The sequence below is a fragment of the Zingiber officinale genome, chromosome 6A (genome assembly GCF_018446385.1).
Source record: "Zingiber officinale cultivar Zhangliang chromosome 6A, Zo_v1.1, whole genome shotgun sequence".
In the NCBI taxonomy this organism is placed as follows: domain Eukaryota; kingdom Viridiplantae; phylum Streptophyta; class Magnoliopsida; order Zingiberales; family Zingiberaceae; genus Zingiber; species Zingiber officinale.
Genome location: NC_055997.1, coordinates 101786411 through 101811526, shown reverse-complemented (window position 1 = coordinate 101811526; position 25116 = coordinate 101786411). Strand labels below are relative to the sequence as shown.

Genomic DNA, 25116 nt, shown 5'->3' with positions numbered 1-25116 from the left:
TATCCATGCTTTGTATCTGAATTTGATAATATAATTATATGCATATAAATCTATATAATAATTTCATTACGGGAAAGAAAGAGTATAATGAAAATGTGATACGTATTTGTAAAATTATAAAAGTTAAATACTTAAAAGGATAATACTGAAATTTTCTCACTCAGGGTTAGTAAAATGCCGCTGAAATAATTTTGATGAACCAAACGAACGAAAAATCGGTCAATTTGGGTAAGTCTAGTCCACTGCCTAGTAAACCCTCGAATCAGCCTCCCAAGTCGAGTACCCATTCGCAATGGCCGCCGCCGCCTCTAGGTCGGTCCTTCGCTCGCTTTCGCTCCGGACCCCTGCATCCGGCGTCGTCGCTGTGGCTACAACCGCTTCACGCCCTACGCTTAGGCATGCTCCCAACTTGAGGCCCGCCGACGCTGCTCGTTACCTCAGGTAGCAACCAGAACAAGTAGAGGGCAGTTTCACTCCATTTACAGAATTTCAATTCTTTTCTTCTTTTTCTTGTTCTAATTTGGAAATTTTGGCAGGTCCGCTGTCGTGGCGAGCTTCTGCTTGGAATCGTTGATGCCGATGCACAGCGCAACAGCTTCGGCGCTTATGACATCGATGCTCAGTGTTTCTCGCAAGGGATATGGAGGGTTCTGTGAAGGTACACTCTATATTCTGTTTTTTCGATGTTGTTGTATTCTTCCCTGTTTGTTTTGTTTTTTTTTTGTCATTTATTGGTGGAGCATATGGGCTGAGCATTGGATAGCATCATACAATTTTGGGCTACCACATGGATTAGTATTAAATAATTGCCATTCAAGATTTCCTAAGAACGGACTGAATGTTACATGAGTAATCACCTAAATGGTCAAACTTTTACGTCAGCAGTTTATTTTAAAACTAGCATTTAGAACTATATCAGTTTCATAAATGCATTCCATGTTGTAAGTGGACATATGCAGTACTATGGCTTGTCCGAGCATCTTCATAATGCAATACTACCTACATCTTCATAATGCAATACTACCACAGGATCTTTTTATGGTCTCCTTTTTATTATCTCTATTTCGTTCTTTTTTTTTCTTCCATATTAGTGATAGCAAGTCATTTACATTCTACTGATCAACAAAGTTGTGCCTTACGAGATTTTGAAACATAAAATTCATCTATATAGAATCTACATCGATATCCTTAGTTAAATCTCGTTCAATATAGAGTGTCAAGCAATCCTTAAGAAAGTCATCCTCCATTTTATTGCGAAGTGTCGTCTTCACATGCTTCATTGCTGAAAAGACTCTCTTAGTGGTGGTAGAAACATGTACTGTCAAAATAAGATGAATCAATCTAGTCAACATAACATAAGCCTTTGACCGCCCACTCTCGGTCAATTGCTGACACTACTCAACAAGTGTAGAAACCTTCAAATTCTTCATCACATCAAGTTTGTAATGTACCAATTCATACTCCAAAGCAACAATGTCTGGATCTGTAAAATCTTCTGGATAAAATTTCGTTGCAAAAGTTTGCAGATATCATTACTGTTAATTGAGTCAAATGAATTTTTATGATCTAAAGTTGTTCTAAGAGAAAGAAGTTCCACTGATGACTCATTGAATCGAGTATTTGACTCCATCAAGTTGAAATCTATTACCACATTAAAAACATCAAAGTAGTAATGATGCTCAACTGTAGTTTGAAGGAAATGATTAATCTTATATGGACAATTAAGGTTAGACACATCAATTTCATTTCTCGATCAGAAAACTTTCACTTCATGAAGAAATTATTCCCACCTGCATTCTCTAAGTTCTTGAAGAATAGTTTTGGTAGTAGAGACAAATATAATAGCAGTCAAGATATCTTGGGATTTTCTTTGAAGAATTTGACAAAGAGTATCTGTCGTTCTCATAATTTTATACATACAAATTCAAAGATTGTCATGCTTCTGTAAATCCCTCGAACTTGAGCCTTAGCTCTTTCATTTGGAGAATGGTCACTAAGAATTTCAAAAACTTTACAAGTTGCAATGTACAAACCTATCAAGCTTTTTACTGAGTCATAGTGAAAACTCCAATAAGTAGCTCTGCTCATTGCAAATTACCAATTTGATTGGCCCCACTTCCATAATCACGTTCTCCAATTGCTAATATATGCTCAATTTCATTTCTTTGTGCAATATATAACTCAACAATGCACTTTGTAAAAAAAGTGACAATATTGACAATATTATCCAAATGAGAAAGAATTCCCGAATAACACTGACATCCTTAGTTGCAGAAACTAATGTTAGTAATTGATGGGTAAAACAGTGGACATAGTATGCAGACAATCTCTGAGAAATAATGTCTGAAGTATATTCCATACACCACATGTATTGCTAGCACCATCATATCCTTGGCTTTTGATTTTCTTAACCTAAAGGTCATGATGAACAAGAACATTTGATATCTCTTTTTTCAAATCCAATGAGGTAGTGCTACTGAAATCCCATGATTGTTCACAAATTTCAAGATAATGGCTATTTGCTCTCGTTAAATATATCTCGTACTTCATCAACAAGAATACAAAAGCATTTATTTTCAACTTCTGCACGAACCATATGTCGTACTCTATTAGCCATAATATGTAAATTCTTTTTGAATTTTTGTAGCGATATATTGAGCATTTTTTGGTGCATTCTCAAGTACAACTCCATCAGTACCCATTTTTGCAAAAGCCTTCACTAATTTAAGAGAATTCCCACGATTAGATAAAGATAAAGAATCATCATTACCTCTAAAGGCACCCCAGGGCTATGATGCATCGAAAAGGCACTAAATTGTCACTCAGGCACCCGCGGTTCAATCCCTAGTTACGACGCATTTGCAAGGATTTTTCCTCCAAATAAGGCACGCGACAACGAGATGTTGGCTTGCCGCGAGTGCTTTTCGATACCCTAGTAGTAGGTGGAAAACTTTTGTGGGGTCGGGACAGTCACCCTAGGTTTGATGTTACCTAGTTCAATATTTTTTTTTGAAGTTGTAGCCAGTGAACAATTACAGTTGAGGTTCTCAAATGTAAACGATTTTTCTTCTTTTCCTCTTTAGATTGGGCTTCATCAAGTTTTCAACCATTCTCTCACACTTATTATGCGACAAAGAAGCTGCAAAACCAAATGGACAAAAAATGCATATGTTTTTCCTTGGTTTACTCCAATTGTCAAATTCTTCATTGACCAGTGCTGAGATATTAGATGAATTAACATCATTCAGTAAAAGAAAACAATAAAAACAATATGCCTTATTTGTTGAATGTGAATACTCTAATGAAATTTCTGGAACCGTTCTTTTATGAAACCGAATATTCTGACTTTTAAATTTTGTACTCGGATACTCCAACATCTTTGATTGATAAGACTCCATCTTTAGATATGAATGTCTTATCTCATCTCATATATAAAATGATATTCGCATATTTATTTTCTTTTTCCCGGATCTTGTTCAATATAAGTAAAAGATGACTGATGGTCCTCGCTAGGAGAGGAAATTGTAGGAGTTTGGACATTGAGAATTGGAAGACATTCATTAAATTGATGTTGTATTGTAGGGATGGTAGAAATTGAAGTGCTTTTACTAGTTTGATGATCTCTCTTATTAAAGAAAGAGGATATCAATGTCTTTCCTTTCTTTGTAGCAAATTAATGTTCCATTTTGAAATAGTTCAAATTATATCCCTAAACAAATAATAAAATAACAATCAAACAAATAAGTAGTGCTCAAAGTACAATGAATTGTGTGGGAATATCTTGAGATAAAATGTAAGTTACAATCTTATTCGAAAATAAAACCTTAAAGTCAACATAATTTAAAAAAAATAACCAAATCTGTAAAGAGTTGATGTTAAACAATCAAGGAGCGAAATAGATGAAAGCACAAAATTATCACATTTCTGAGGTTAAAGTCCAAAGCACAAAACTGTTACAATTCAATGTTCACAGTTTTAATCCTCGAGTGTGAACAATAATTTCTATATAAGAAAAAAATCAAGTGCTCAACTGTGCAGTAATAATTTAATTTAGTTTTAACCAACAATATAGTAAAAAAAACTGGAGGCAGAGGCTGCATGAGCCACGACTGCGGTTGGCCACAGGAGCTGCGATTGCAGGAACTGTGGCCCCTGGAATCGCGGCTGCTGCCGTCGGAACTGCGGACACGGAGCCACAGCAGTGGCCACGTCGGCGGCTGTGGCTGTGGTCGTTCGACTCGATCGCACTGGTGGAGGTGATGGTGCCGTGGGAGGCAATCTCAGCAGGTTCTGGACAGAAGAAAAGAGAACAAAAAAAAGATTAAGGGTTACTTGAGATTCGTCAGTTGTCCCTGTCCTCAGAGTCAGAGAGTCGGAGAGATAGGCAAAATCACAAAATCACAAAATCAGAAGAGAGAATTATGAAAAAAGAAAGGAAAAGAATATGTTAATAGAGAATAGGGTTTATCCGTAAGAACACTTCTTCCATATTAAAAATTTGCTTTTGGATCCCCTTATAAAAATAAGTTGCGATTCTTGAGGGCTGGGCTATAGCCTAGTGGTGCCCTCATGAAGATCCGTCTCTGGGTGTAGGCAAATGCTCAGGATTCTTTTACCTGTTTACTTGCTTGATCATACTACTGATATTTGCATTAGTATGTAATTCTAGCCTAGAGTTTTGGAAAATTGCATCATTTGTACTCTTTGAAGTCTGTCCTGTAGCTTGGTTATTGTTAGTTTAAATTGTAAATAGCTCTAGCTATCATTATGAATATGATGGTACAGGGTGAAGTACGAATACATTTTTATTATGATTAAACTTTGATTTGGTTTCCTTTTTTTTTGTTTTACTATTGATGCAAGGGCATATCTTTTTCTCCTTTTCCTTTTTGTAGGACAAGATGAAACTAGATGAAGGCCACATATCAAAAGGTGATTAGCATAAAATAAGTATCTATTACATTTGAATTATACTACTGCATACTAATTAATGGTGGAAGTTAGTCATCTAGGGTGCACCTCATAGAGCTCTCGTCTACTTTTGTGCACTAGCACACCTTTTGAATACCACATGGCATATTATATGCATAAAAGTTGTCACTATCAAGTTATTGTTTTTCATCAATTTATTTTAGCACTCAAAAAACAATATGGAATTTGTGTTGTTGCCTCATAATTATATTAGATGACACTTTTATTTCTGCAATTTAAATACATGATGCATGAAACAAATAAATAAAGGAATAGTGCACTGATTTTATGTCATTCAACCAGCTGCTTGTGATGACGTGTGATAATCGTTAGGTGGAATCTTGCAAAATTTTCTGTTCTCCACAATAAACAGGTGGGACACTCAAATTTTATGCTGCCTGCATCATATCCATGTAGTTAGTTATTCAAATCTATTTTGGATTTTGAAGTTTAATAACATCCATTTTAACTTTTGTTTGACATAATTTAGGTTGATTATTCTTCATGATTGGTTTGCTAATAGATTTTTGACAAAATCTTTCACTGTGGAATTTGATTTGGAAAAATTGCATATTGTTTTGATTTCTTATCAACATATAAGTCATCCATTGCAGATAAACATATTCTTTATGTCTGGCTTCAAATATAGGTCAGCTTATGTTGTGTGTGGTTGTGGGTGGGGGTGGGGTATTGGTGGTTACAATAACCATATATAGCAAAGCTAGCTGCAGCCAAGATTGTTTCATCATGTACGATGTCACAATACTGAAACTGTTACATCTTTTTTTATTATAGTTTATTTGGTCACAATTTTTGTTATCAATTCTGGTGAATTGATAAATGAACTTGTGGTGAAAGGTTTTTGTTGTGTTTGCCATAAGCATAATCTTACCTGAATGAATTTAAATGCTTGGTTGTATGTGACAGACTAACCTAGTACCCTTGTATGGAGGATGGAAATGTTACGGCGGACAGTATCCATTCTAATAGGAATGTAGCATAAAAGCAACTGATAAGGATGATGCGAAGCAATTTTTTCTTCTGAAAAAAATATATAAAAGCTTCTGACGATGATAGTACTTCAACTAAACAAGATGAATGCTAAGATATATTTGTCTAGTAACAGACTCTGATTTTGCACATTTATAGTTAATTATAGGATCTTAATAGGGCTTGATGGCAAGACAAGATCCTTGTACATGGTTCCAAATAGTTGAGACTTGCATCTTGCTGTTGGTCATTCCAGAGCTTGTTCAATTTAGATAATTTTTATCCAATCTTTATTTCTAAGCTTGATATATTATCATTTAACTCGGGATACTAATTTATTTTATTTAAATCAGTTGGCAATGACGATGCATGAGCGTCTCAGCCGGATTCTGCAATTCAGAGCTCAGGAAATATTTGGGGAATCAATTTTTTTTTTCATTGCTAGAAATGAAAGTTTAACCTCCATAAACTCTCTCTGCCTGATCATCCTGAAAGGTCATTTGATATTCTTTTGCTACGGTTGACTTTGTTTTCTCATGCGTTTATTTAGCGTTGGAAGTCATGTTGGGACTGTTTCTTTTTTACTTTGGAGTACTATCTACTAGCAACTAGCGATGATAGTTAGCTTGACAATTCTGTTTGTGGATTGGGGACTCCATCCATGTGCACCTAGTCTTTGTTGAGGGAGAGTAGTACCTCAAGAAACTAATTCAGTTAACTCATTCAACCTACCTAGAGTGATCGGCATGACGAAATCGATTGAACCACATTTGACCGGCTGGGCTAGTCTTTCATGGATTGCTTGGCTTCATAAATTGTCTTGATCTATTTGGACCTCCGAATCCATTTGAATTGCTCAGCTTATTTGGACTGAATGGTTCCTAGACTGGATTGATTTGTCTGTCTGTCGGGATCATCGGCTAATCATCATTAGGCATGTTTGAAGTGCCGTGCTCACCTCGGCAGCTCGATTCATCTGCTCACTCGCCCCAACCCACTCAGTTTTTATAGACAATTGTCTACTAGCCCTTCACTGTCACTAGTGAAATCATTTATTGCATTTTGCCTTCTATGAGCAAAATGAAAATATTTCTCCCTTTTATTTGCTAAATATAATTTTCCTGAATCTTTATCATAAATTTTGAATTTAGAAAATCTAAATGTTAGTATCATAAAATTTTAAGTTATATGACTTAAGTGTCTAAGCGTAGGGATGTAAATGAACCCAGTCGTTCATGAGTTATTCGAAACTTGATTTGATAAAAGTTTGTTTGAGCTCGTTTGATGAGATTCGTTAAGATAAATAAATCAAGTTCAAATTTTATAATATTCGGTTCGTTAGCTCATGAATATGTTCGTTAAGTACATGAATCAATTTTTAAATAAAAAAAATAATAACTTTGATATTGAATTTATAAATTTTATACTTCTTATGAAATAAATAAATAAATTATTAGAATAATAATAATTTTTAATAAGAATATTATAATTTTCTCTAAATATATAATTTAATTTTTAATGAATATTTAAATTTATATTTATTAAGTCTGTTTATGTTCTATAAAAATTCGAATAAACTCGTAAGATATGAATATATTCGTTAAATAAAGCTCGAGCAATTATAAATAATTCAAATTTAAATACATCCGATTACTTACATTCCTATTCAAGCTATCTAAAAACAGAGGGAGAAAATATCTTAGGGAAATAAATGTGCAATAAATTGTTATATTCTACACCTCTAAATTTTTATTTGTTAAAATAAAAAATTTTAATTTTTATAAGACTAAAAATTTTATATTGGCATCTTATAAATTTTGATTTATTAATTTTTTTTAATTCCTAAACTAACATGTACACTGGAGAGCCATTATAAAGACTGCTCCTGTTTTTATGGTTTATGTAAATCATTGATTGACTGAACATAAATATAATATTTTTTATTTATAAAATTCATCGTTATTTTTTTTCTAATCTAATTTTGTTATTTAAAATGTTGACAGATATGCTTTTCTAACCATATTGCAAGAAACATTGAGAGATTGCCTATTTTTCTTAAAAAAATACATGTGAAGTTTTTTTTTTAAAAAAATTAAATAGATATTCTTGCTTTTTATATAATGGAGGAATTCGAATTTCATTTAATTAATTTTTGTTGGACCAATTAGGGCCGACAAGAGGGGGTTGAGTTTATTTGTTAAAAAGTAAAATAAATACTTTTCTTATCCGTTCAACTCAGATTAGCAGTATAATTAAAATAAACAATAAGAAAATAAAGAAAGAAACGTAGAGTTTACTTGGTTATAATATAAGCGATTGTTAATCTAAGGATAAAGAAAGTTCTAACACTCTCCTTCTGTGAAGGTGGAGAAGTCTCTTACACTCGTTAATTGCTCAGATTATTGCTAGTAAAAGAATACAGGAATTGTTGTCCATTTCTAATCTCCAGGGATCTTTTTATAGCTCCTGGAAAACTCTATCCGTGGGTGGAAGGCGCCTCTAGCGAGGCGCCAAAGGACATAGATTTATCCTTTGACAACGGTAAAATTAGCCTGGTCGAAGGCACCTTCTATAGGGCTAGAAGGCGCCTTCGTACTGTTCATGGAAGGCGCCTTCCACAGTGAAGGTGCGAAGGCGCATTCAATTCACTTTGAAGGCACCTCCATTAGCAATTCCAGCCTCATTTCGCTCTTCTGCTGCTCTGATCACCTGGGTGATCGCGGTCATCCGAAATAGAGCTCATCCGGACCCATTTTCTGGCCTTCTCCTCGAGCAGGCTTCCGCTCTAGCTTCTCGCCCCTCGGAACGTCGTGCACGTCCTTCTCGTCTACCGGTGTACTCTTCCGCGGCACCTCGTCCCTCGGATGCACCAAGCCCATCGATTCCCTTCTCGTGCCATCCTTCTTACTAACTACGTCTTCCGCTCGACTTCTTGTGTTTCTAAGCTCTTGCACTGTTGCACACTTAGACACAAGGGTCAAATACAACAGGACCTAACTTTAACTTAGTTGATCACATCAAAACTATCCTGGGTCCAATAATCTCCCTTTTTTTGATGTGCATCAACCCAAGTTTAAGTTAAGGTAATAGCAAACAAATTGCAATAAGTATTGTAAAGAAATACGTATAACATTGCAAAAAATTATTTTAAAAACTCCTAACTCCCCCTAAACTTGTACCTATTCCCCCCCCCCCCTTTGATTACATCGAAAAATAGGAAAAATAACATAAGAAGTTAGAATATTTTGAAATTAATTTTGAGGGGTACTTAATAAAATAGTAAACAGAATGACACTTTGTATTTTTTTAAAAAAAGAGTTAACAAAAAAAATATTTTGTTAAAAAAAAAATTCTAACTTGTTAACAGATTATAACAGTAAATCGTTTTAACAGTTAATCAATTAAATATTTGTTTCAATAATAGGCTTCCAGGCTATAATGAGGCACTAGGTCTTCTTGGATATTGGAGAACAACAACCACTTTCTTAGACAAAGCCTTTTTAAAAAATTAATATTTAATTTTCTTTCTAGTATTCAACCATTTTAAAAAGAATTTAACTCTAAGTATGTTTTTGGAACACAATATAAGTTTCTACCTACTGGGTTAATTAAAAATTTGTCGGTACATAATTTTTAAGGATATTCCTAATTTGCCCCTAGTGATGTCTAATATACCAGTTTCGTCTATCATACTTTCTAGAATTATTCAAATTCAAGCATGCATGGTCATTCTTCAAACTTTTGACTTGAATTTTCAATTTATCATTTTCTAATTTCAAATTATCATACATTTCTAAGAGACATGAATTTGCTAAGTTTAATTTTAACTTAGCATTTTCTTTTTCTAATTTGTACGAATTTTTAGAAAGCATTTTGATAAAATTAAAAAATTACTTGGGAGATAATGCACGTACCTCACTTACCTCGTGATCTGACGCTCCCCCTTTGTCATAGCTTTCCTATGATGATCCTCTCCCTTCGTTGATGCTCATTTATGAGCTGTTTTCATCTTCTTGATGGCTTGCCATTAGGGCTAGTCCAGAGAAGGTCTCGATCTCGGACTTAAAGGATGACGATTCATCCCATGTGGCCTTCAAGTTCTTGTACTTTGGTCTGTTGCCCTTGTCTTTCTCCTTGTCCTTGTTCTTCAATTTTTGCAGTCATCCTTGATGTGCCCTTCTTCGTTGCAGTTGTAACATCGGACCTTTCTTTTATTCCGATAATGCTTTCTTGACTGTAATTTAAATTTATTAGTTTTAATAAATTTATTAGACTGTCTTACCAGTAACGCCGCTTCATCTTCATCGATCGACACTTTAGAGTCAGGATCTTCCATCTTGGCTTTCAAGGCAAGATCATTGTTCAACTTTCCGATTTCTTTAGAATCTACACATCAAGTTTCGTGAAGTTCAAAGGTAGAAAACAAATTCTCTACTGTATTTACCTTGAAGTCCTTAGAGATGTAGTATGCATCTACTAAGGATGACCACTCTGGAGTTCTCGGGAAGGCGTTGAGTGCGTACCGAATTGAATCTCGATTCGTTACCATTTCTCCGAGATTGTTGAGCTGAGTGATGAGCTCTTTGATCCGTGCTTGGAGTTGCACTACCTTTTCTCCATTGTTTATTTGCAGGTTTGTCAGCTGGGTTCGGAGAATGTCTCACCTTGCCAATTTTGCTTCAGAAGTGCCTTCATGGAGTTCTAGGAACTTCTCCTAGAGCTCTTTGGTGGAGTCATAGCTACCAATTCGATTGACTTCCTGGGGCGGAAGGACACTGAGCAGATGGAATTCTGCTTTACCATTGCCACGAAGTCGGCTTGTTCTTTCTTCGTCCAATAATATTCTTCTTTGTCTTTCGGAACTACGAAACCATATTTCATGATTAACAAAATTTTAAAATTCATTTTAAAGAATACCTCCATCCGACGTTTCCATTGCACGAAGTCTCTCTCGAATTTTGGTGGGTGAATGCTTGCACCGACCATCGTCTCATTACTTTAGTTGGCGGTTAGTCCTTCTGAGACGTCCTGGCTCTGATACCACTTATTGGACCAGTTAGGGCCGCCAAGAGGGGGTTGAGTTTATCTGTCAAAAAGTAAAACAAACACCTTTCTCGTCCGTTCAACTCAGATTAGAAGTAATAGTATAATTAAAATAAATAACAAGAAAATAAAGAAAGAGGCGTAGGTTTACTTAGTTATAACCTAGGTGGTTGTTAATCCAAAGACAAAGATGTTGGTTACTACTAGAAAAACCTAGAGGTTCCACTGTACAAAAATTTTGTACAAAGGTCTGAACCTTTTCCTAACTACCATGTGTTCTTTTAAATTAAATTTTGGATCGCCTGCGGAACTTAACACGTTTGATCCAAAACTTAATCTATTCGTTCTTTTAGGTTTTGACTTGGGTCTCCTGCGGAACTTAACACGTTCGACCCAAATCACCTTAAGTTATTAATTCCATTAAATATTAATTTCCATAATTGGTTCCCAGTACTGATGTGGCGAGGCACATGACCTTCTTGTATATGGGAGCAACCACCACCGACTAGACAAAACCTTTTATGGAAAGCTAATATTTAATTTCCTAAAATAACTTTAGGTTAACTGAAAAGAACAATCAAATCACAAGGAAAAAAAACAAAAGAACACAACATCGAAAAACATATTCGAAATACTAGAATCGCATGCCTCTTGTATTTGGTATTATTTCCAAAAATAACTAGTATGATGCGGAAAGAAAAATTACTAGTTATACCTTTTAGAAAGACTTCTTGATCTTCTACCGTATTCCTCTTCTAACCTCGGACGTTGTGTGGGCAACGATCTTCCGAGATGAGAAACCACCAAAGCACCTTCTTTTCTTTTCTTCAAATTTCGGCCAAGCACAAAGCTTCCAAAAGATGAAGATCTTTTCCACCAACCAAGCTCCAAGGGATGTAAGCTTTCTCTCCTTCTTCCTCAAGCTAGATCTGGCCACCAATTAAAACTCCATGAGCATGAAGAGGTTCGGCCACACCACCAAGGAAAAGAGGGAGAAAAATAGAATAGAGTCCTTAGCCTTGAAGCCTCCTCTACCCCCTCTTTTATAATCCTTGGTCTTGGCAAATAAGGAAAATTTAATAAAAACTTCCTTAATTCTTTTGCCATGAAAAGGAAAAATTTATTTAATTAAAAATAATTTTTCTTCTCCAATTTATTTGGCCGGCCACACCATAAAATTTCCAAGCAAATAAAATTTTAAATACAAATTAAAACTTCCTTATTTGCTTCCGGAAATTTATAAAATTTCTCCAATAATTTTTATCCCTTCATGATTGGTTTATAAAAAGGAAATTTAATAAATTAAAATCTTTCTTTTAAACATGTGGATAAAAAGAAAGTTATCTCTAAAAATTAAAATCTCTTTTAATCTACAAATAAGGAAATATATCAAATCTTTTCTTAATCTTTTGTAGAAACTTATAAAAGAGAATATTTAATTTTAAACTCTCTTTTAAATCATGAACATGGTTTAAAAAGGAAAGTTTTCTTAAAATTTAAAATCCTCCTTTAATCAACAAATAAGGAAAGATTTCAAATTTTAAACTCTCTTTTAAACATGTAGATGATTTACAAATAAGGAAAGTTTTTACCAAAAATTAAAACTATCCTTTTAAACTACAAATAAGGAAAGAGATTAATCTCTTCTCTTAATCTTTTGTAGAAAGTTATAAAAGGAAAATTTTAATTTTTAAACTCTCTTTTAAAATCATGATATCCACATAAGAAATAATTTTAATAAAAATCCTTTTTAATATTCTAGTGGTCGGCCACCTAAGCTTGGGACCCAAGCTTTGGCCGACCACCTACATAACTCATCCACTTGATCTTGGCCGGCCCTAGCTTGGGTTCCAAGCTAGCTTGGCCGGCCCCATTGGATGGGTAAGAAGGTGGGTATACGGTGGGTATAAATCTCTATATACTAGAGGCTACGATAGGGACCGAGAGGAGGAATTGGTTTTGGTCTCCCGATGAAATTAAGCATCCCGTGTTCGCCCCGAACACACAACTTAATTTCATCAATAATAATTCATTCCACTAAAGAACTATTATTGAACTACCGCACCAATCCCAAATTACATTTTGGGCTCCTTCTTATTATGAGTGTGTTAGTTTCCCTGTGTTTAAGATAACAAATGTCCACTAATTAAGTAAGTTACTGACAACTCACTTAATTAATATCTAGCTCCAAGAGTAGTACCACTCAACTTTATCATCATGTCGGACTAAGTCCACCTGCAGGGTTTAACATGACAATCCTTATGAGCTCCTCTTGGGGACATTCTCAACCTAGATTACTAGGACACAGTTTCCTTCTATAATCAACAACACACACTATAAGTGATATCATTTCCCAACTTATCGGGCTTATTGATTCATCGAACTAAATCTCACCCATTGATAAATTAAAGAAATAAATATCAAATATATATGCTTGTTATTATATTAGGATTAAGAGCACACACTTCCATAATAACTGAGGTCTTTGTCCCTTTATAAAGTCAGTATAAAAGAAACGACCTCTAATGGTCCTACTCAATACACTCTTAGTGTACTAGTGTAATTATATAGTTAAGATAAACTAACACCTAATTACACTACGACCTTCCAATGGTTTGTTCCTTTCCATCATGGTCGTGAGCTACTGTTTATAATTTATAAGGTACTGATAACATGATCTTCTGTGTGTGACACCACACACCATGTTATCTACAATATAAATTAATTGAACAACTACATTTATCACAAATGTAGACATTTGACCAATGTGATTCTTATTTCTAGATAAATATTTATACCAAAAGCTAGGCTTTTAGTATACACTCTAACAAAAGAAAGCTCTGACACTCTCCTTCGATGAAGGTGGAGAAACCTCTTACACTCGTTAATTGCTTAGATTATTTCCAGGAAAAGAATATAGGAGTTGTTGTCTATTTCCTAAGTCTAGGGGTCTTTTTATGGCTCATGAGAGACTCTATTCATGGGTGGAAGGCGCCTTTAATAGGCTGGAAGGCGCCTCCAGCGAGGCGTCAAAGGATAAAGCTTTATCCCTTGGCAACGGTAAAATTAGCCTAGTCGAAGGCGCCTTCCATAGGACTGGAAGGTGCCTTCATACTGTTCATCGAAGACGCCTTCCAGCCCCATGGAAGGCGCGTTCCATAGTGAAGGTGCGGAGGCACCTTCCATAGTGAAGGTGCAGAGGCGCCTTCAATTCACTTTGAAGGCGCCTTCAATTCACTTTGAAGGCGCCTCCAATAGCAATTCCAGCCTCCTTTCGCTCTCGTACCCATTTTCTGACCTTCTCCTCGAGCAGGCTTCCGCTCCGGCTTCTCGTTCCTCGGAACATCGCGCATGCCCTTCTTATCCACCGGTGTACTCTTTCGCAGCACCTCGTCCCTCGAATGCACTGAGCCCGTCGACTCCCTTCCCGTACCATCATTCTCGCTAGCTGCGTCTTCCGCTCGACTTCTTGTGTTCCTAAACTCCTGCACATTTAGACATAAGGGTCAAACACAATAGGACCTAATTTTAATTTGATTGATCATATCAAAACTACCCCGAGATCTAATAATTTTAAAGGTAGATGATCTTATTTTTAATTCATCTATTGAATAAATTTAAAATACATCTCCAAAATATTCTTTTGGAGGTGACAATTTTATTTTGCTAAAGGAATACATTTACATATATTAATTGTTAAGACAATATTTAATTCTTCTTTGATCTAATATGCTTTATATTAAAATCTTGCATTTATTATTAATACATTCAAATTATGATAAAATATTGTCTTGATGAACTTTGTACATTCGGCTTTCTATATAATATATATGATTTGATTTGAGCCAAATATATTAGTTTGCAAGTTTTATTAAATCCAACATATCTAAGGGCATTCACAATGGTGGAAGCTCTCCCCATTTTGATAAAAATTATTATCAAAAAAATCTCTCAACAATTCTTCTATAGATTTCATATTTTGTCAATATATTTTACCTTATATATAATTAAAAACTTCCACGCCGCACATCTCTTCCCTAATTTAAAAACCTCTCCACTATCAAATTTAAATTTTAAACTTCATTTTAATAATAATAAAAAACATGAAGAAGTGGCTCTGTAAATACAAAGCTGCTCCTTGCCAAAGGTGAAAGAGCTCCCTCGATCCCACTATTGGAGGGAGCTCCAACACGCATGTCACAGTAATAATGGGAGCTCAAGGAGTTCTCATTGTGAATGCTGTAATATAACATCTCAAATCAAACACAACCAATTAACTAAGCTTAGGTTAGGTCATGTAAGGTGTGAGAGGTGAAGAAGTCAATTGTGTAGGATCGAAGAAAGTACTTGGGGGAAGGGAGCTGAATAGCGTTCATGATTTATTTACATTTTTTTTATAAAACTTAGAGTTAAAGTAACGAAAATAAGACAATAATTGAAACATTGATAATATGATTAATTTTACTTGGTTTGAAGCCTTTGGCACTTGTATTTGCTTGAGACGCTTGGATCCTTCTGGGTGCTTGGATCAGCATTTCCGGGCTTAAGAATATTCTACACCATAGAGTTAGTACAAAAAGATGTAATATGAATCAATATTAATTTGATAGTCCTAAACTCTCCGAGCCTGATTTTTAGACTTTCCGTGAAATTCTAGGTCGGACCGATGCCTATTGCTCTCTCAATAGGGAACACATCATTATCTACGTCTCTCAGGAGAGTTTATCTTTTGTCAAACATCGGTCCTCTAGATCTGTTTGGACTTTTGCTCAGCATCTGATCTTGACTTTCGAGACTTCTCGCTAGACATCTGACCCTTGACCCCACCTAGACTTCCGCCTAGTGTCCGTAACCCCCATGACTTTCTCCTGATATCCTCGATCTGTCAAGTCTTTTATCCAGTTTACATGACTAGGACTTAGTGCACAATTCCCTTGACCAGGACTTAATGTCAAATCCTCTTGACCAAGACTTTTTGCCTAACCTCAACTAGGACTTGCCTGCACACTCAGGTAAACTTATTAGATCACAACAACCCTTAACATTGAATCTTTGTCAATATCAAAATACAGATTTAATTTGCTAGTCCTTTCAACATCAACAATCTTCTCCTTTTTTATTTATGGTAACATAGTTCAAAGTTAATTAAAATATTTAACAAGTAAAAATATTTTCAAGTAAAATATTCCTTTGAAAATAGTTTTAAAGTAAACATTATTTTGATAAACATTTTCAAAGTAAGCAACAATTTCAATGAGTGGAAAGCATTTTCAAAGTAAGCACTTTATTCGTTTAAAAAATACTTTCAAGTTCAAAAAAATGCTCCCCCTTAGTTAAGACTCACCTCCTAAAACCAAGGATTTTTTTACTTTAACTTTTAAGGCTCTCCTTTAACTTTTAACTCAACTTTTCTTTCACTCTTTGATATATATCAAAAATAAATCCTTTAAATAGAGGATGAACTAGTGTGAGAAAAAAGGTTTGAAGAATTTTACAAAAAATAATACACCAAGTTTTTGAAAAAAAAAAAAAAACATTTGTCCAACAGTTCACGATTAATCCTAGAGTCCAAGCATGATTGAACAAATAATAAAAAATTACACATCTATCTTCCTTTTAAATGTCCAACTTTAGCTACTAATTAAGTACCAAAAGATAATAGTTTTCATTTTGTTAGTCAAGTTAAGTAAAATTATCCAACTAGATTTTCTTAGAAGGATTACTAACTTGATCGGTGTTAATTGGTATTTTTCATCCAGATTTTATGTTCATGCACTAATATAAGCATTTAAAAATCTAGGTAAAATCCTAAGCATCTCACACAATTCTAAGTGTTTTCAATATACAAATAAAGTATTTCTAGTGTGTTTGTGAGATGTTGTCTGTCTAAAACTATAGGACCATACTTTCTAGAGGAAACCCTAGGTTATATCCAATTTTTAAAAACTACTAAAAAAATGGAAATTTTTATTTGATAATTATAAAATACCGAAAATAGGCGAATATTAATAAGGGAATTTTTCGGAATTTTTGAAAATTTTTCGGGAATTTTTCGGAACTCGTATGAACGAGTTAATGGGGATAAAATTTGGGTTCCCGAAAAGGCCTGTTTAGGCTACCCATTTAAGTGAGGAATTGTTTATTTTATAAATTTCTTTTTCTTATTTCTTTTCTTTTACTTTCTTTTTCTGTTTTCTTCCTCGCCGAGACCTCCCACACGCGCCCGACGCCCTCACCCATGCCTTCTCTTCTTCCTTGCCCTAACCGTCGGCGGTGGTTGCTCCTTTTCGAGTGTACAAAATGGAAGGTCGACTCTTCTCTTCTTCATTTACTTCATTGCACCGCCGCCACCTTACTCTCGATTCCGCGGGTTGTGCCCTAGCCGACGCCTTCTTCCCTTCACCGACGCCGATCCAGCCGAGCCCTAGGGCCGACTGCCACCACTGCGCCGTGCCTTAGGTCGCCTGGAGTCAGTGCCGCTCCTCCTTGTGCCGCCTCATTTGTGCTTGTGCCCTAGCCATCTTCTCGGCCGAGTTTTTTTTCCACCCGACGGCGCTACCACCTGTAGTACATCGACGCGGCTTCTTGCTGTGCCCTAGCGCCGGTAGCCGATTTCATCTGTGCCCTAGCATTGTTGCCGGAGTCTTGGATCACCTCTAACCAGTGGAGAGGAAGAAGGTAAGGTGAGTTGGAAAAAATTTGGGTTATTTCTGGAATTGTTATCTCTGTTGCTTGATCGCAAACTGATCTGACCAGTGGGAAGGAATCTAGTAGGTTGTTTATGTAAATTCTATTTAGCTCCAGCAACGAACACACTCTGAGACTGTGGATTAAGAAGCGACAGAGAGGTGAATTGAGGTAAGATGTAGAGAAAGTTATTTCTTTTGGTTACCATGTACACTTGATTGGAGCTAGGAAAGGTTAAGCGTAGCATGCTGCTGCACACTTGAATTTATTTTGTTAGGTCGGATATACATATATGTATATATATGGATCTTGATCAATTGAATAAAGGAAGGGTTAAGGTTAACGGAATTAACCCTAATTGATTAGTTGGATTTGGAATTTAATTTGGCTAATTGTTGTATGATAGAATTAGCTAAACAGTCCTTTTGTGTGATAACACAGGAGTTTGACGCGGGACGAGTACTTCATCACAGAGGTCGTTTAGCTCGATTTATATTGGAGGCGCGTACTTTTGACTTATTGTCTTTGATATGCTTAGTAATGAAATTAACAATTTACATTAATTATGTTTTCTTATTTGTTTCGGTTAATCACTGCCCGATACATGTTAACTGCTTGATTGATTGTTTGTTTGCATCTCGTATTGATACCTATCTGATTTCACATGCTCATGGGTAGTGATATAACCATGTTTTACCATGTCAGGACCTAGGTTTGATACCTTATTGATCAGTATATCTTGATATGATTTATTCACTATGGTACCCATTGTTATATGTCCAGAGGTTGGTTTAGTATATTACCATGCTTAGTGACATGCACCATTTGCATGATCGCATGCTGTGCAATAGATTGCTCCATTATTGTTGAGCACATTGCCAGTTTCATCATTGTTCGGTGCTCCGTTGTGACGCTCATGGGTAGCGTGACACAGCGTGGTAGCACGTCAGTTTGTCTCTTCGGGTGCTCCGTTAGTCCGCTCATGGGTAGTGTGACGCAGCGTGTAGCACGTTAGAGATCCCTCCCCGTCATAGCGTACCGGGAGATGAGAGCATTGCGCTCCCCCATTTATGATTTGGGGTAGGAGTACGTGTGTACTCCGACAGCATCCCGTCCACTCGATCACTCATCAGGAGTAGTGTTGCAGAGTGCACGGTCGTCACAGCTCTACCTACTCGGTCCCACTTTTGTTATGAGTTGGCTGACTGGCGTCAGGGGTGACCATGACATTGGCATCATATGCATGATGCATTTATTGTTTGTGATTGTGTTTTGCTGCATTTATATGCTGCATATTGTTTGGATACCTATGTTTGACATGCATACTGGTCTTCTATATCTTTCGGACTGTTTGTCCTTATACCGGGTCCTGGTTAGTACAGATTCTCTCCTGTCTACTTCGGTTTGCATTTATCTTTATTTTTATCAGGAGACTGTACGCATGATTAGTGCTAGGTGTTATTTCTTTACTTTGCATATCAATTGTACCTGCTGAGTGTTGGACTCACCCCGCCTCCATTGTTGTTATTTTCAGGTTGATGCTGTCAGGAGGGAGTTCCAGTCGCTAGTCCTCACTGCACGTAGTGCTAGATCCCTGCAGACCTCGATGTTTTATCTATCATTTAGTTTTGTTTTTATTTTGATTATGTGTGGATTTGGTTATTTGGATACTTGGACATTGTATGTTTTCTTTTGCGATATTGATGGATGTTCTATTCGATATGTTTTTACTACATGCCTGTCTGGACGGCAGAAGAGGTGAGTTCGTCGGACTTGAGCTTTACGAGTGTAGTGGAGTAGGGTGGATTTCGAGTCAGAGTATTATTTTTCTGTTTAATTATCTTAACTGCGTGGTTGTGACAGCCAGAGGCTGAATAAATTATAATAACTGCGTGGTGCTTGCTTTTACTTATTGTTATTATTCCAGCTGCCTGTGGCTGATGTATATGTGATATGTAGAAATTTCAGATTGTCCGCCGTATAGGGGAGATGCTGCCGAAATTTCTTCGGACATGGACTCCTCTGGGGCGTGACAATTTAGTGGTATCAGAGCTTAAGTTTTACGATCGTTGTCTTTGTATTTTGGATATTTGGGATAACCTGATACCAATTTATTTGGTATCAGAGCGCCAAAGTTTGGCGATACTTGATTGGTTTCCGTGTGTTGGATTTTGAGATTTAACTGATACCAATTTATTGGTATCAGAGCAGGTTATGATACCTTCTTTTGGTGTTCTAGAGATTTATCGGATACCTGTTGTTGGTATTCTGGATATTTGGGTTATTCAGGTTTGCGAGTCAAACTGGGCATTTTCGGATTTTCGATATGGTTATGTTTCGGATTTCCATTTCGGATTTATTTGGATTTCCGGCGATATTATCGTTCGGAATTTTGAGGTCAAAAGTTGGGGACTGGACAACGACGGAACATCTCCAGACAGCAAATAGGTATGATGTTTATTTTATGATTGTTGTACTTGTATTGATATCTATGATATAACTTAACAGATATGAGGAGGTCTACACGTATTGCTGCGAGATGTGGTGCTGGACGACCACGTATGAGGACCACGGGATCTCTGGATATGCCAGAGATGCCTACTGTTGATGAGCCTGTCAGTCAGGGACAGACTCAGGATGCGGCGGGAGCGTCGGGCTCTCAAATCCCGATGGCTCCTGTAGAGATACCTACTTTGGCCACACCGACAGTATCCACTGCTACTATATTTTCGGTACCACCAGGGGTACCATTGGCATACCCGACACCTGCTCCAGTGCAGCCTACGGTGTATCCGGCACCACCGCCACCTGTACCCACCGTGTATCCGGCACCAGCAGCCCCTGTGCCCCCAGTACATACGGTGTACCCAACAACACCTGCATTAGGGATACCGTCTACTCCGCATCCGGTACCATTACCTACCGTACCTTCAGCTGCGGCCACTTTTGTTTCCCCGGTAGTACCACCGACGGCTTATGCTCCAGTTTATACAGCAGCACCGGGAGTTCTTCCTCCGGTTTACTCCGCGGTACCACCTGTAGCACCAGCTCCAGTAGTTCCGCCAGTTCCTGCTGCCGTCCCGACACAGCTCACTGATATTGTCGCTGCACGAGCTAGGATTCCAGCATTGGCTGAGTCGATGAAGACTCGTTTCACTCTTTTCCGCGGAGATCTCGATCCGAGTATGGCTCTGTCATGGATAGAGACTATGGAGCAGACTTTCTTCTATATGGCTTGCTCCGAGTGGGAGAAAGCAGAGCTGGCCGCCTATCATTTACGGGATGAAGCTAATGCCTGGTGGATTACTCAGCGTTCTATTATTAGTGAGCGCAACGTCACGTGGACCAGGTTCAGAGAGGCTTTTGAGAGCCGCTTCTTTCCACTGTCTTATCAGATGGCTCGCCGACAGGATTTTATGAGTCTGAGGCAGAACAACCGCTCAGTGACCGAGTATAATACTGAATTCCACCGGTTGGCTAAGTTTTGTCCAGAGTTAGTTGCGGAGGACAGAACTCGCATGATGCAGTTTATTCGAGGACTGGATGGTTATCTACATGTACGGCTTGCCGGTTTGGGGATCACATCTTACTCTGATGCACTAGATCGAGCTTTGATGATAGAGTTAGCTCAGCAGACAGCATATCCGGACAGGAAAAGGAAGCATACGGGTCAGACATCAGGGCAGATCCAGCAGACACAGGCGACAGGACAACATCAGAGTAGTCGCAGACGGTCAGGTCAGAGTTCTTCTGGGGTATCTCATAGGCCTCAGAAGTCAGGACAGTCTTCCTCAGGACATTTCCGGTCTCCTCGGCAGGATCGGAAATAGTCCACCGGCGATATACAGTGTTTCCGATGTGGTTCCAGAGACCACATCTCTTCAGCCTGCACTTTGGAACAGTCAGTTTGCTTTTATTGCAAACTGCTTGGGTACCAGAGCCGAGATTGTCAGCTGAAGGCTCAGCACACGGCTACTGGAGGGTCAGAGCAGAGGGGACAGTCTAGTCAGTCAGTGTCTCGACGAGGAGGGCGGAGATTCTCACCCTCACAGCGTCAGCAGGGAGCAGCTCCCTCAGCAGCAGCATTCGGCATGCTTGGACAGGAGTACTCCAGTGCTTCTGTAGCACCCCAGAGTTTTGTTCCAGGACCTTATTATCCGACTCAGGGGCAGTACCAGACTCAGTCCCAGCCAGCTGCACAGTATCAGTCACCATCCTCTCAGTCTTCTCTGGCTCATTGCCCAGCAGCGCCTCAGTGGCAGGCTTCTGCCCAGACGCAGCAGCCGCTGGCAGCGTTACCACCTCCTCCTCCGCCAGAGACTGGACGTGTTCATGCGATTACTAGAGAGGATGCGCAGCGAGCCGACAGATCCATTTTCTGCAGTATGATTTCTATTTATGCATTTTCCGCTGATATATTGATTGATACTGGTAGCTCGCACTCTTTTATATCCCGTACCTTTATGCGGGAGATTGGTAGATTACCTACTATTAGATTGCAGTGATTGACTGTCTCCCTACCGTCCGGTGATACATTATACGTCACCCAGGAGGTCAGAGGTTGCCCTTTAGACTTTGGCAACATGATACTTACGGTAGATCTTTTAGTATTGGAGATGGTTGAGTTTGATATCATTCTTGGCATGGATTGACTGTCAGTATATCATGCTACCGTTGATTGTCAGACGAGGGTGGTTACCTTTCGGCCTCCGAACCAACCCTCGTGCGATTTCACTGGCATCAGAGATGACGGCATATCAATCATTTCGGCGATTCAGACTCAGAAGCTGTTGTCACATGGCTGTCAGGGTTTCCTATTATCTTTGATTAGTACAAACGACAGCAATAGTTCACAGCTCTCCGACGTTCCAGTAGTCCGAGAGTATCTGGATGTGTTTCCAGAGGAGCTACCTGGTTTTCCACCTAGAAGGCCAGTTGAGTTCGCTATTGAGCTGATTCCGGGGACCGCACCGACATCGAAAGCTCCTTATCGTATGACACCAAAAGAGTTGAACGAACTGAAGGTTCAACTCCAGGAGCTTTTGGATAGGGGATTCATTCGCCCTAGTGTTTCCCCATGGGGTTCTCCGATATTATTTGTCAAGAAAAAAGACGGCACTATGAGGTTATGTATTGATTACAGACAGCTGAATGTAGTGACCGTCAGAAATAAATATCCATTACCACAGATTGAGGATTTGTTTGATCAGCTCAGAGGTACATCAGTGTATTCTAAGATTGATCTGTGATCCGGATATCATCAGCTGAGAGTCAGAAACTCAGATATTCAGAAGACAGCTTTCCGTACCAGGTACGGTCATTATGAGTTTTTGGTAATGCCATTTGGGCTTACCAATGCTCCAGCGGTGTTTATGGACTTGATGAACCGCATTTTTCTTGAGTATCTGGATCGGTTTGTTATCGTTTTCATTGATGACATATTGTTCTATTCTCGTTCTGAGGAGGAGCATGCACAGCATCTTCGTACAGTTTTGGAGATTCTTCGTCGACATCAGCTGTACGCGAAGTTCAGCAAGTGTGCGTTCTGGCTATCCTCAGTCGGTTTTCTGGGACACGTGGTTTCTAGCAGAGGTATTTCAGTTGATCCTCAGAAGATCGAGGCTGTCACCAGTTGGGAGCAGCCGAAGTCAGTTCAGGAGATCCGCAGTTTTCTGGGATTAGCAGGATATTACCGACGTTTTGTCGAGGGTTTTTCGCGTATTGCTATGCCGCTGACACGTCTTACCAGGAAGGGCGTGAAGTTCACGTGGTCCGAGGATTACGAGACCAGCTTTCAGGAGCTGAAGCGGAGATTAGTGTCGGCTCCAGTTTTTGTCTTACCTTCTGGAGAGGATGGATTTGTACTCTATACCGACGCTTCTTTACAGGGTTTGGGCGCTGTTCTGATGCAGCACGGCAGAGTAGTCTCTTATGTTTCACGTCAGCTGAAGGAGCATGAGAAGAACTATCCAGTTCATGACTTGGAGTTAGCTGCCATCATCTTTGCTCTGAAGCTTTGGCGGCATCATTTATACGGTATTACATTTGAGATTCTCACTGATCATAAGAGTCTCAAATATATCTTCACTCAGAAGGAGCTTAATCTCCGACAGAGGAGATGGATGGAGTTCCTGAAGGACTACGATTGTACCATTAGCTACCACCCGGGGAAAGCTAATGTGGTTGCAGATGCACTCAGCAGGAAGTCCAGAGGGACTTTGGCTTGCCACCGGACTTCAGTCACGGACTTGATTCAGAGTTTTTCTGAGTTAGACCTGGAGGAGCATGGATCTACAGAGCAGGGTATTCTTGTTACGATGGTTGCTCAGTCGTCGATCAGGACGAAGATCCGAGAGGCACAGGCTGGAGATCAGCATTTGCAGTTCATTAGCAGTCAGATAGCTTCCGGGCAGCAGACCGAGTTCACACGAGACGAGGAGGGTGTTATATACTTCCGAGGCAGATTATGCGTACCTCAGTCTCATCCGGTCTTACAGGAGCTACTTCAGGAGGCTCACCGTTCTCGATTTGCGATCCATCCAGGTGGGACCCGTATGTATCGAGACTTGAGGCGTTCCTATTGGTGGAACGGCATGAAGAAAGACATCGCGGATTTCGTAGCTAGATGTCTTGTTTGTCAGCAGGTGAAGGCTGAGCACCAGAGACCTGCAGGGTTACTTCAGCGGATTCCTATTCCTGAGTGGAAGTGGGATCACATTACCATGGACTTTGTGGTAGGGTTGCCGAGGACACGACGAGGTCACGACGCGATTTGGGTAATCGTTGATCGATTAACCAAATCCGCGCACTTTTTAGCGATTCGGAGGACGGATCCCCTGGATCGATTGGCAGATCTGTATTGTCGGGAGATTATCAGACTACATGGTGTTCCGTTGAGTATCATTTCGGATAGAGATCCACGGTTCACATCTCGTTTCTGGCAGAGTCTGCAGCAGGCCTTGGGCACACAGCTCCGTTTTAGTACATCTTTCCATCCACAGACAGATGGACAGTCAGAGCGGACCATTCATACTTTAGAGGATCTGCTGAGGTCGTGTGTTATGGATTTCGGAGGCAGTTGGGAGGACCATCTGCCGTTAGTAGAGTTTGCTTACAACAACAGCTTCCATTCGGCTATCCAGATGGCACCGTTTGAGGCGTTGTATGGTAGACCTTGTCGGACACCTGTCCTCTGGGATGAGGTTGGAGAGGCCCAGCTGTTGGGACCTCATAGAGTTCAGCAGGATGCAGAGTTTGTCCGTACTATCAGACGGAGGATGTCAATGGCGCAAGACCGCCAGAAGAGTTATGCTGATCGGAGACGCAGACTACTAGAGTTCTCTGTTGGTGACCATGTATTTCTACGAGTTTCACCCACGAAAGGGGTGAAGAGATTTGGCCTCAGAGGTAAGCTAGCTCCGCGAT

General features: G+C 38.7%; 1 protein-coding gene across 3 annotated transcripts; it reads left to right on the top strand.

Annotated features, from left to right (window-relative positions):
* Window positions 1-209: 209 nt before the first annotated feature.
* Window positions 210-6545, top strand: LOC121997189 (protein NUCLEAR FUSION DEFECTIVE 6, mitochondrial-like). 3 transcript variants are annotated; one of them, XR_006116234.1, is made up of 4 exons: window positions 210-441; window positions 537-658; window positions 5275-5344; window positions 6315-6545. XR_006116234.1 is itself a non-coding variant. In XM_042551473.1 (4 exons), exons 1-3 carry the CDS (start codon window positions 293-295, stop codon window positions 4913-4915), a joined length of 291 nt encoding a protein of 96 aa, XP_042407407.1. In that variant the 5' UTR covers window positions 212-292; the 3' UTR covers window positions 4916-4932; window positions 6315-6545. The 3 variants fall into 3 exon arrangements, 2 of the variants coding, with proteins under 2 accessions (XP_042407408.1, XP_042407407.1); XM_042551473.1 differs by lacking the exon at window positions 5275-5344 and adding an exon at window positions 4896-4932 and having other exon boundaries at window positions 212-441; XM_042551474.1 differs by lacking the exon at window positions 5275-5344 and having other exon boundaries at window positions 211-441.
* The last annotated feature ends 18571 nt before the right edge of the window (window positions 6546-25116 follow it).

Coding starts and splice junctions, on each gene's coding strand:
- LOC121997189 (XM_042551474.1), top strand. CDS start 293: ATGGCCGCCGCCGCCTCTAGGTCGGTCCTTCGCTCGCTTTCGCTCCGG. Junction 442..536: donor GACGCTGCTCGTTACCTCAG/GTAGCAACCAGA, acceptor AAATTTTGGCAG/GTCCGCTGTCGTGGCGAGCT. Junction 659..6,314: donor ATATGGAGGGTTCTGTGAAG/GTACACTCTATA, acceptor TATTTAAATCAG/TTGGCAATGACGATGCATGA.